The sequence below is a fragment of the Tribolium castaneum genome, chromosome 3 (assembly GCF_031307605.1).
Source record: "Tribolium castaneum strain GA2 chromosome 3, icTriCast1.1, whole genome shotgun sequence".
Taxonomy (NCBI): Eukaryota; Metazoa; Arthropoda; class Insecta; order Coleoptera; family Tenebrionidae; genus Tribolium; species Tribolium castaneum.
The window spans coordinates 18,937,399-18,948,544 of record NC_087396.1 but is presented as its reverse complement, the minus strand read 5'-3'; the positions used below and the strand labels follow the sequence as shown (position 1 = coordinate 18,948,544).

The following is an 11,146-nucleotide window of genomic DNA, read 5'->3' as shown; positions in this document are numbered from 1 at the left end:
TGTTAGCATTTCCGTGTTTTAAAAGAAAGGTAATATGAACGCAATTATAATTTACACTGCGAAAAAAAATACAAAAAAATATAAAAACAAAAAATAAAATCAATGCATTTTAAATTGCAGCTTAATTCGATTTAGTTTAATTCTGAATTAAATCTTAATTTCGCTTTCTATAAATCGGCCCTAAGGGCACAAATTGCGCTCGCGCCTGCGCATTGGCGCGTTATTAAAAACGCGGACACGTGTTTATAACCTACAAATGTCTTTATGATTTTTTACAATATTTCCAACAATTTGGTCCAACATTTCAGTTAATTGTGATTTTAAATATAAATTTAATTTAATTTGACGTGACAGTATATCAGTTCCATTTAATTTGTTTCTTGAATTGTGAAGTGAGGTTATTTATGTGAATATTGTGAATGAGTTTGGACCCTATATTGAAAATGCGGCATTTAGAACTGGAATCTGAAGAACCCAAACCAAATTGTACTCCAGTAGAAGATTCTGATACTTGCGACAATGCAGAAATTCAAAACTTATTCAAGCAATGTAAACCTCTGCTTGAGAAACCGATTGCACTGGACCAACATTACATTCTGCAAATTGCGGGGACCTTGTAAACTTAATTTCCCGTATTCAAGATGTGCAAATTAATTTGAATATTTCAGGGAAACTAACCCAAACGTTGCTGTAAATTTGTCAAACAATACGTGCGAAGTGTACAGTTTGAGCAACAACCAAATAGATAAATTAGCAGTTTTGGGTGAACACAGTGACGTAATTAGTGAAGTTAAGTTTAGTAGTGAAAATAGTAACTTGCTTTATACAGGGTCATGTGATGGAACTGTAAGGCTTTGGGATATTCGGGCACCAAAACGAAGCTCTCTTCAATTTAAAGGTGAGTTTTGACCTTCAAGTTGCCTCAATTGCCTTTTTTTTCACGCATAGACACAACTGTTGAAGATGGAACAATTAAATCATTTAATTGTTTCGATATTTCGCCAAATAATAAATTGCTAGCGGCAGGCACGAATTTGTTTGAAGGCGATTCTTTCATTTTGTTCTGGGATGTTAGGAAAAATTCGCTTTTGGGGGGCTATTGGGAATCACATACTGACGATATCACGCAGGTACTTCACTTTTCGTTTCATGTTTTAATTTTTTATAATTAATTACATTATTATTTAGCTCAAATTTCACTCAGATGATTCGAACAAATTGATATCGGGGTCAGTAGATGGTTTGATAAATTTGTACGATCTCTCCGAAAACAATGAGGAGGATGCGTTGATTGATTCGTTAAATACTGAATCATCAATTGAAAAACTGGCCTGGTTTCAACAAGGAAGAAACGATATCATAAGCTGTGTAACTCACACAGCTGACGTACAATTTTGGAAAGTAGAAGACTCCCAGCCCTATTTTCATTTACACAGAACTGAAATTGCTAAAGAAATTAAAGTAAATAATTGTGATTGAAATAATTTAAAATGCAAATAACAAACATTTTTAGAGGAAATCGGAAGAACATGTGTACATTGTGGACGTACATGGTGGTGCTAATAGTATGTTGGTATTGGCGGGATCTAATTACTGCGACGGAGAATGTTTTAGAGGATTAACGGTAGTTGGCAATGCTGTAAAACCAGCTCTGGGATTCCCCGCAAATAAGCAGCGAGTTCGTTCCAGCTGGTCCAATTTGAATGTAAGTTTTTTGACAGTGGTTTTGTTCCGTTTTGATTTTGGATTTTAGATAAATTTGTTGTTGACTGGTGGAGAAAAGGGAATTCTAAATGTGTGGGATGTCACCACTGTAAAGTGTGAAAGAGGGTGATTTTTCTGAACGAAAAGAATAAAAGTAAGTTGAGCATTTTTGAACATTTAATTTCTACCAATATCCCTTTTCTTACAATTAAGAATATATAAATTAATTTATTCTATGCTACCTTTATAATGCTGAGAATGACAGTGACAAAAGCCATTAGTTAAATAAAATGACACAATGTTATTAAAACGTTTCCAAAAAAAAATTAAACTAAAAATAATGGCAACACACAAATGTTGGTAACAAAACAAATGTTATTGTAAAACGAAAAACATCTCACAATCCAAAAATATATAAAATGTATAAAATAAAGATCTAAATATAAAAACTCCTAAACTCTATAGAGATCTTCAGCTAACTTAATCAAAATACAAACTTCTTTTAAATAGACATTCCAGTATATTCAGCCAAAAAAAAAAAAAGAAAATGAGGGTCAGAATAAGTAAATACGAACTAGAATTTTGGGTGCGACGATGCGAAAATAACTTATTTTGAGGCCAAAAACATGATTAACCTGAAAATTAGCAATAGAAACATGAATTTTTACGACGCAATACAGTACCTGAAATTAATTGTTTTTGCTGCTAGTAAACGATTACATTCAGCTGTGTCTGGTAGGGGAAAGTGTTCGTAGGGAGTTTCGGTTTCTTGTTCTGTGAAATCGAAATTGTAGACTCGAGGATTTATCTTCACATCTCCGACAGGACCTCGTAAGACGATGTAACTCAAACTCAAGGGGGTAGATGTTTTTGATTTCAGGATTAACTAAAAAAAAAAACAAAATAAAATAAGTAAACTTCGAGAATTCGAGGTTAAACATGAAGTAGACATAAAATCAGACACAAGAGTTAGAACACATTTTGTAAAAAAAAAAGATAAAATGTCTTTTAAAAAACATTTTTTTAAATATTATTTATTTGCTTTTAAGTTTTTACTTATTCTAATTGTGTTTGTCTTTAGTTGCAGTTTCACTACGTTGTAACACCATTACTTTGCTAATTTGTGAATTTGTTGTGGTATGTGGTAGAAAACAAATGTTAGCATTTGACAGCATGTCCTAACTTCTGTTCTGTTTGTCATCAAAGATAAAAAAATTAGCGACATTTCTTTATAACAAAACGTAATGAACATGATTAAATATTAATATATTTCTCCAAGTGAGTTAGCAGTGTGCTTTTTAGCTTAACCCTTTTTAATCTAAAACTTTAAAACCCCATCTTTAGGGGGTAATTAACTATAGTAGAATTGCATTGTCACGAAGATTACGTAAGTATGCGAAATTTCAATTCATTCGAACAAAAACCTTCTAAAAATTTGGCTCGGAAAATATGAAACAGGCAGACAGACAACAAAGCACGTTAAGTAACGTCGCATTTTACCAAATTATTTTTTTTAAAAGAAGATTTAAATAATTGTAAAATAGTTATTAATGATTAGATCTCTGATGAAAAGTGTAAATTATATTAGGTATTACTTTTTTAAAGTGCACTAATTATTTATAATAGCTAATTTTAAGAGAAAATGCGACGTTGGCGTTTTTATAGCTTTGGAACATCTAATACACCTATTTTATGCAAAAAAAGATTAAACACGCGAGTAAAAAGGTCAAAATTTTGTTTTTTTCCAAATAAATCATTTTTAAAATTCTTCTAGGATATCTGTAATGAATAAAGACTAGACTTGGGAAAACATGCCTTTTGGATTCTATTTATTTTAAAATCATGATTTTGTCATCTTTTTCAATTTTTTAAACACAAAAAGTTTTTTTAAATCTTTTAAAGAGGTAATCAGTTTCTGACTCTTGGGTCTAGCTATGAAGACGTATTCCGATTTCGACCAATATCTATGACTTTTTGGGTCTCTGAAAAACTAAACCTCAAAAGTAGTAGTTAATAGGAAAAAGGGAGATAAATATCAATGAAATGCATATTTAAACAAAAATAATAAATGCATACTTACATAATAATTGCTGCTAAAGCAATCCTAACAGTTTCTTTGTATTACCAAATTTTATTAATATACTAGCACTTATCGGAGGGGTTGTAAAAAATATATATTTTTTATTTTGGATTTAGAAGCTTTAATAATGCGAACAAATGTTTTAATATTTTTTTGTTTGTTTTTATCAAGTATTTGATATAGGACCTTAAGACTTATTTTCCTATTATAAAGTCCTATTTTATACTTTCACTGTCTTTTGTTATCATATGTAAAGGTCCTAAAATCCAGTCTTTAGTGGTGAATGATAAAAAAATGAATTATTTTAAAGCTGTAGAAAGATAATTTTTTTGTTAAATTACGACTGTTTCAAATTAGATCTGGTGGAAATATATTATTATTTACATACATATTTTATCTTAATCAAGACTTTCTGATTAAATCGCGCCAAAACAAATAAAATGATACTCATAATAATAAATTTTCAGTACCTGATAAGTCATATCTCGTTCTGAGCTTTGTGTGGGGTCCTTCTGATTATCACTAATTTTAGCTTTGACTACCCACTGATTATTGAAGGCCGAAAATCGCGATGATTCATAAAATAATCGATGGACAAAATCGTCGGTACGATACGGCTTCAACTGAATATCTGCAATAAAAATCCATCAATACAACAATGGACATCAGTTTTTGAATTGTACCGTTAAAAGTAATTTTATCGTAACCCAACAACTCAAATATCGTCTTGTATAGTTTTCTTTCTTCAATCAGCTGCTGATCGAGTATTTCCAAAGCCTCCATAACTTCCGCCCCAGACTTATGCGGATGTCCGCATTCTTTTTCATGTTGCGCCCTTTCATGCACTGGTCCTCTCCACGGACACCCGATCCTGTGGTACTTGCAACCTGAAATTCTGCACAGAAAAACACTCGTTATCGTCCCCGAATGAGACGAGACGCTAGAAGAAATGAGCGTGCAACGTATGACAACCGCATCGTGTCAATAACTGATATAAACACAGAATTCATTCATTTGTATCTTGTGTCTATATTTTTTCTATCGTTTTATTTGTTTTGGGATACAGTTGCCGGTTGTTATATTTTGCGCACTTGAAAGCGTCTAGCGCCTGCACTAAAAGTTGTGTTAGAAATAAACCTGTCCTCGCATTCCTCGTCTTCGTGCTTTTCCAAGGAATTCCTCGGAAACTGCTTGTTGCAGAACTGACATTCGGAGGGTAGTTCCGAGACGGCGTTTTCAACAGCCAAATTTCTCGTCGCCAATGTCTTGCAGATTTCCACGCGGCAAGTGGGACATGTTGACGTTTCGTCACGCAAACGGGCATCGGCGAGGATGTGCGTGAAACATCCGGCACACATCAAGTGACCATTGCTGCACTGCAATACACGCACATAAAATATACTGTAATGGCTTCGAAACGTCTCATCCTTCAAAAAAAGTTTTTTGTGTGAAATTGTTCGAAATGTTTTGTTCCCACCCCACAGACATTAATTAAGCTTTGGAGACACTTACCAATCCTCTTCATATCCTGGAACTAACATAAATTTTATCAATAAGGCTGTATGTACTCAACGAATATACTCGCCACCGCTCTAACTCAAATTTTTACCCTCTGCCAACTGACCACATTGAGTGAGAGCGGCGGTGCGCCAGGGCCGGATCCAAAACCCCCAATACGCTTCACCAACTACACTTTGGTTTCATTTAACAACACTTCTACTTGTTTCTTATAATCTCACGGCAGCCTTTTCGAAACTAGTTGAAATCACTTAAATATATAATTCAATTTTGTAAATTTAGTCACATCAGTAAAAAACCAAGTTACCAAATTTTCTTTTGAGTTATTCGTTGTAAAAAATATTGTACTTAACTTATTTGTAAATAAATTTTGCAAATTAGCAATTGAAAGCAAACAAACACAATAGGTAAATATTTTTTTTTATTACTTATTCTGCATAAAATCAAAAATGTTTAATGGTCGGTGGAAATTAAAGCTGATTATGTTTATCAAGGGTTATTATGTTGGCGGAATAATTTAGGTTTGTTGGACAAATCTATTATGCTGATAACGACTTGGACCTAAAATCTACAAATTTATTTCTTGGCAATAATTAATAATTGAGAAACGTTTTGTAGAACAAATTGGACCAGTTACGATTTTAATAACTGAACCTCTAAAAATTTAAACTTATTGCATTGTGAGGAAAATATTTCAGATTTCTGAAAGGGCAGTAATTCTTTCATTCAAAAAAATTTACGTTTTATGGTGGATTATCCAGGCTCACATTTCACCCCCTGATGAAAATTCTGGATCCGCCCCTGGTGGTGCTACTTTATTTTACCATTACGTTACCTTCTCTACCATTGTTCAAATAGCATTGATTGAACTTTTTAAGTGGCGTGACCGCTTATGGTTAACTTTAACTTTTCAAGTTAAATCGTATGGAAAATGTGTTTTCCAAAGAGTATTAACTTAGGGTTAAATGTTAATCGAAAGTGGTGCCATTTCGTGACTTGTAAAAATTACTAGTAACCCAGCCTTGGTCGTCGCTACCTACCTCTCTTATTTCGTGGTTAAATAAAAATCTTGTGCTCTTTTCGAAACCAACAAAGAAATGGGACAGGATGGGGAAAATAAATACTATATCTAAATATGAATAATGACTAAAATATAAATTTAATAATACATTTATTTGCAACGTCGAACCAAAAATCATCGTTGTTATAAAATAGAAGAACTCGTTAAAGTAGTTATCAATTATCACATCCAGAGTCTTATTATTTAAGTATCACAGTTACAAAAAATGACTATTCTACATTGTAACAATGAAAAAAGTACAATAGTATTTAATTACAAACTGAGGATGACGCAGACAAATGTGGTAAAACAAAAAGAGTAGATGAGATAAACCCATGGTTTGGCACACAATAATTGGTAAAAATTGTGCGCAAAACCACGATAAAGCATAATGGAGGTCGAGCGGAGACCCCGAGCCTCGGCCCTTGAACGCGTTTAAATATAGCCGCAGTGTCCTGAAAATCAATACAGGAGCGCAGCGGAACGGGACAAAGACGTAGTGTTACGTAATCTAGGGAAATCTGCAGGAGGCAAAGGCACTTACCTGGTAAACGGCGGCTTTGGGCAGGTCTAGGCAAACTGCGCAGCAGAGAATTCCTCCCAGCCTCTCCTCGAGCCTGTACTTCTTTTCGTCCTGCTGTATGGCGGCGGTTTTGCGACGTTTCGCCTCCGGCTCGAGCAGGTCTTCAGTGATCTTCTCCGGCTCCGTGGAGTCCGTGGTGGACGTCGTCGCCTCAGCTTCCGACATTGTGGTGAATGCGTTCCAAGTTAAACACACAACAGCTGACTTCCTGTCTACCTCTACACCTCGCACATAACCAGAAAACAGCTGACGTGACGCCTCAGTTTGACATGCCCTCCCCACCACGGAATGCCCCAGCTCGGGGTCTGATTGGCCGGCTGGGGTGTGACGTACGCGGTGTGGAGGGGATGACAGTCAGCTGCTGGTTTGGACAACAAAGAATGGTGGGCTCAGGTGAATCAGCTGATGGTCTAGAGCCGACCAAAACATTAGAAACCTTGCGTTGGGTTGTTTATGGTAATACGCATGGTGTTTACGTTTTACTTAATGGTCGGCGGAGATTAAAGCTGATTATGTTTATCTCGGGTTATTATGTTGACGGAATAATTTAGGTTTATTGGACAAAAATCTATTTTGATGCTGATAACGACTTGGACCAGGAAGTCTGTGCAAATTTTTCTAATGTATGCGTAATGATTAATAAATATGTATGACCCGATTTCTTGTTTGAATACAGAGAAACCTTTGTCACAATAAAATAAGTCGCAATTTCTATGTTGGGAATTTGTGTAAGAATACGTTTTTGGACCGGCGAAAAAATAAATATTTACTTCAGTCTGTTGCTTTGATTAATTAAAGCACTAATTTTTTTATGTAACACCATGTGCAGACAGAGTCTGTCAAGTTTTGGGATATACAAAAGAATGAAAAGACCTCTCTTTATTATGTGGTTTACCCATCTTAAAACCTACAAATTTGAATTATAAATGTGAAAACTACCTTATTCTTTATGAATAACACACAGGTTTTTTGTTGAAAACAGGTTAAAATTTGTCGAATAGAGCGGTGTACGTTTATAACGAAAAATATATCAAAATATTGTAAGTTCGTTATATCCAGTGGCGCAGCCAGAGATAGAGTTTATGGAGGGTTTAAAAACTAACAACGAGTAATAACCACACGGAAATGAGAAATGAGCGTTTGCTATTAAATATGTTGCTCTGTTTACATTTGAAAAGCTTTATCTTCCTTTCCTGCCTTATTTTATAGGTGGTGATTGTTTTTTATTTTTTTTTGCCAATCGGCTTAAAATATACCTAGTTAAGGAAAGAACAACAAAATAAGACTTTTCACATTTTAGTATTTTTTGTGTAGGTAAAAATTTTTTTTTAATTTTTTTCTTTATTACCAAAAAAAAATAAAGGAGTGCACCATCAAAAACAGTACCTAAGCAATAGAAAATGTCGATTTTCACAAAAAAGTTACGTCATTACTCAAAAATCATTAATATATATCATTAATAATAACTGTTCTACATTTTTACCAACCTTATTCAAAAAAGAATTATTAGGTAAAATGCGACTTTGGCAGAGTACTTATATCCGGAAATTTGTTAAAATAAGCGGGTTCGTTATAACCGAATTCTACTGTATCTGAAGGAAGTGGTAATTTGAAATTACCATTTCCAGATAGTACAGAATACAGAAACATTTTTTATAAAGTAATTTTTACTGAAATTATTAAAAATAATAAATAATAATAAAAATAATAAAGGAAGAATGATGTTACATTTTTATCTTTTTTTTCTTTACATTTATTTCTTGGGGTACCGAGATTATTTTTTTATATTTAAAAAAGTGGAAGATCAAACTGTTTTATTGATTATAAGGTAGGTAGGTAATAGCAGTTTTAGTTTTGTTACTTTCCTCCATTTGGTATTGAGATTAATGAATGTTTGACCACAAGGCTTAACCGGCAGATGTTTCACAGAAATGAACATTTGTTTGATGCTTTGCCAAATTCTCTTCATAATAGACGAAAATAACACGGTAAGTACACAATTAGGCCACAACACAATGGTTTCTGGGTTTAAAACTGTCTACATTCCAAAAGATACTAACTACTCGTACATATTATAAAAATGTTTTTGAGGCGAAATAATAAAAAAATACAATAACTAAATAAATAAAAAATGCAATTAAGTACTATTTTCATGTTGTTGGTAAAACATCGAGTCAGAGTTATCCAAAAATGTGGAAAGGATATCTCTTAAAAAATTGGATGCTATTTATAAGAATAAACGAAACGGAATTTTCACATTTTAAACTCTATTTCCAAAATTTTTGTGATGTTTAAAAAACCATTACACCTACCTTATTTAAAATGAAGAAGATAAAGACGGTGTTTACTTCTGTTTCAGTAACAAAAATTAATTCAGGGTTAATATACAAATAAAATTTAAGAACACTGGTACGCTAGATTTTTCTTTTTGTTTCTCAGGTATTCAGTTTAGATAGAAAATATATCGCAAATCAATTTTTTATGTTGCTTTTTTGTTGCAAAAATTAACACGCATTTATAAAAAATAAAAAATTAAGGTACATTTATTTTAGTAGAAAACAATACAGAGTACAGGGTGTTTCACATAATTTTACGAGGCCTGCGCATATAAAATGCCACCGACAATACATATTCCGATAAGAACTCGATTACAAATGTTAAAAAATTGGATAGCCTTCTCTAATTTATTCACTCCTTCAGTAAATTACAACATTTTTAGTTAGTGATTAAGATAAATAGACTCATATTCATGTCGTCTCTTGACAGAACACATGTTAATTGTTTGTGAATAACTGCAATTTATGAGTATTAATGAAACAGTCATTTTATTTGTCTGACAACCACTGTCATGGGTTTTCAAAAATTAAATAATTATTTAATGGTGTTTTTGTATCTAGTGTTTAGAGACTTTTGTATATTTGGGTGCGTACATTAGGAGCAGACCTTGTAAAGTTATGTGAAACACGTTGTAGATAAGTATTTTCAAAATTACGAGTAAATCCAATATGCGCTGTTTTTATTTGTGTTTGTAGGTTTACGTTTTTTATCAAGCAACTCAATGAAATCCAAAGATTTGGGATAACAGAATACTCGCGCCTGTTTCTTCATCTTTTTACTCATTAAAAATAATGCAGAAAATAGTAGCATTTTATCAAAAATAGCTATTTTCTACTTATTACTTTTCAGAGATCAGAAAATTAGGTAAAAGTTATGATAATAATATATTTCTGGATCTAATTAAATTTTAACCGTACTTTAACCGTATTTTTGTAAAATTTATTGCTAATGGCATAAAAAACTGGGAGTAATGGTTGTATTTTGTATGCTTGATAGTATTTAAAATACTCAACATCTACCTCCACAAATTATAGGCGTATTCAGTTCATAGAAAATCTCTCAATTTTCATTAGATTTTTGGTGTAAAACAGTGGCACAGCGAGTTGAGGGTTGGGAGTTGAAACCTCCCCTAGAATAATAAGCAAAATGATTTTAATAGTAGTAATAAAACAAAAATTACATTTTCGAGGCATTTGACTTTTTCTGCTTCCGAGAATTCCGAGAAAACCAACCCACAAAAATCATATTTTTGTAATTTTTGAGAAAATCTTCGAGGAAGTTTTTTATAAAATAAATGCTGCATATTTTATAAAAAATTCCATGGTAGGAATTGATTTTTTTTAATTGCTTACTGTTTTTAATAGAACACTCTTTAATCTTTCGGGTAATAATAATAAAATAAATATTACATAAAACAAAAAATATCTGAAAAGCTTTATCTTGTAGTTCTTCTTTTATGTTCTAAAGCTATTATTTTGCAAATATTTTTTACAATAATGAGCATAGAAAGACTTAAGCAAAAATAGTGCAGGAAATAGATAAAGATTTTTGTGTAAAATTTTTCATAATTTTTAAGTTATACAACAAATAAACTTAAACTTGAGACAATTTTTTACATTATTGCCCAGAACAAAACTCAGAAAAAAATCAGCAACATATTTATTAATTTTAAGTATTAAGAATTGTAGAAGAACTCTAAAAAAATCATATGTATACATATACTCTCGTTTCTGTATGGTTATTAGTTTCTATAGTAAAAATGTACTTTTACGTAGGTAAATCCCCCATAAACCCTATCTCTGGCTGTAAAATGTATGTAATTGTGTTTGTAAAAATGTTAGGGATTTAAGTAGGATAACGTGTT

At 32.4% G+C, this 11,146-nt stretch overlaps 2 protein-coding genes across 2 annotated transcripts; one reads left to right on the top strand and one right to left on the bottom strand.

Moving 5' to 3' along the window:
• The first annotated feature begins 114 nt into the window (after nt 1–114).
• Nucleotides 115–2,252, top strand: LOC103313178 (uncharacterized protein). Its single transcript, XM_008195743.3, has 6 exons — nt 115–616; nt 669–898; nt 949–1,130; nt 1,189–1,461; nt 1,514–1,705; nt 1,754–2,252. The coding sequence occupies exons 1-6, from the start codon at nt 420–422 to the stop codon at nt 1,832–1,834; spliced, it is 1,155 nt and encodes a 384-aa protein (XP_008193965.1). The 5' UTR covers nt 115–419; the 3' UTR covers nt 1,835–2,252.
• LOC655128 (uncharacterized protein) lies at nt 1,869–7,462 on the bottom strand. Its single transcript, XM_961637.5, has 6 exons — nt 6,907–7,462; nt 4,922–5,160; nt 4,468–4,679; nt 4,255–4,415; nt 2,388–2,590; nt 1,869–2,339 (listed from the first exon to the last, which is right to left on the bottom strand). The coding sequence occupies exons 1-6, from the start codon at nt 7,108–7,110 to the stop codon at nt 2,312–2,314; spliced, it is 1,047 nt and encodes a 348-aa protein (XP_966730.3). The 5' UTR covers nt 7,111–7,462; the 3' UTR covers nt 1,869–2,311.
• Between the last annotated feature and the right edge of the window lie 3,684 nt (nt 7,463–11,146).

Excerpts from the sequence above, each read along its gene's own strand:
- LOC103313178 (XM_008195743.3), top strand. The coding sequence starts at position 420 with ATGAGTTTGGACCCTATATTGAAAATGCGGCATTTAGAACTGGAATCT. Across the intron at positions 899-948 it reads AAGCTCTCTTCAATTTAAAG|ACACAACTGTTGAAGATGGA; the intron begins GTGAGTTTTGAC and ends TTTCACGCATAG. Across the intron at positions 1,131-1,188 it reads ATACTGACGATATCACGCAG|CTCAAATTTCACTCAGATGA; the intron begins GTACTTCACTTT and ends ATTATTATTTAG.
- LOC655128 (XM_961637.5), bottom strand. The coding sequence starts at position 7,110 with ATGTCGGAAGCTGAGGCGACGACGTCCACCACGGACTCCACGGAGCCG. Across the intron at positions 4,416-4,467 it reads CGATAAAATTACTTTTAACG|ATATTCAGTTGAAGCCGTAT; the intron begins GTACAATTCAAA and ends TTTTTATTGCAG. Across the intron at positions 2,591-4,254 it reads AACGAGATATGACTTATCAG|TTAATCCTGAAATCAAAAAC; the intron begins GTACTGAAAATT and ends TTTTTTTTTTAG.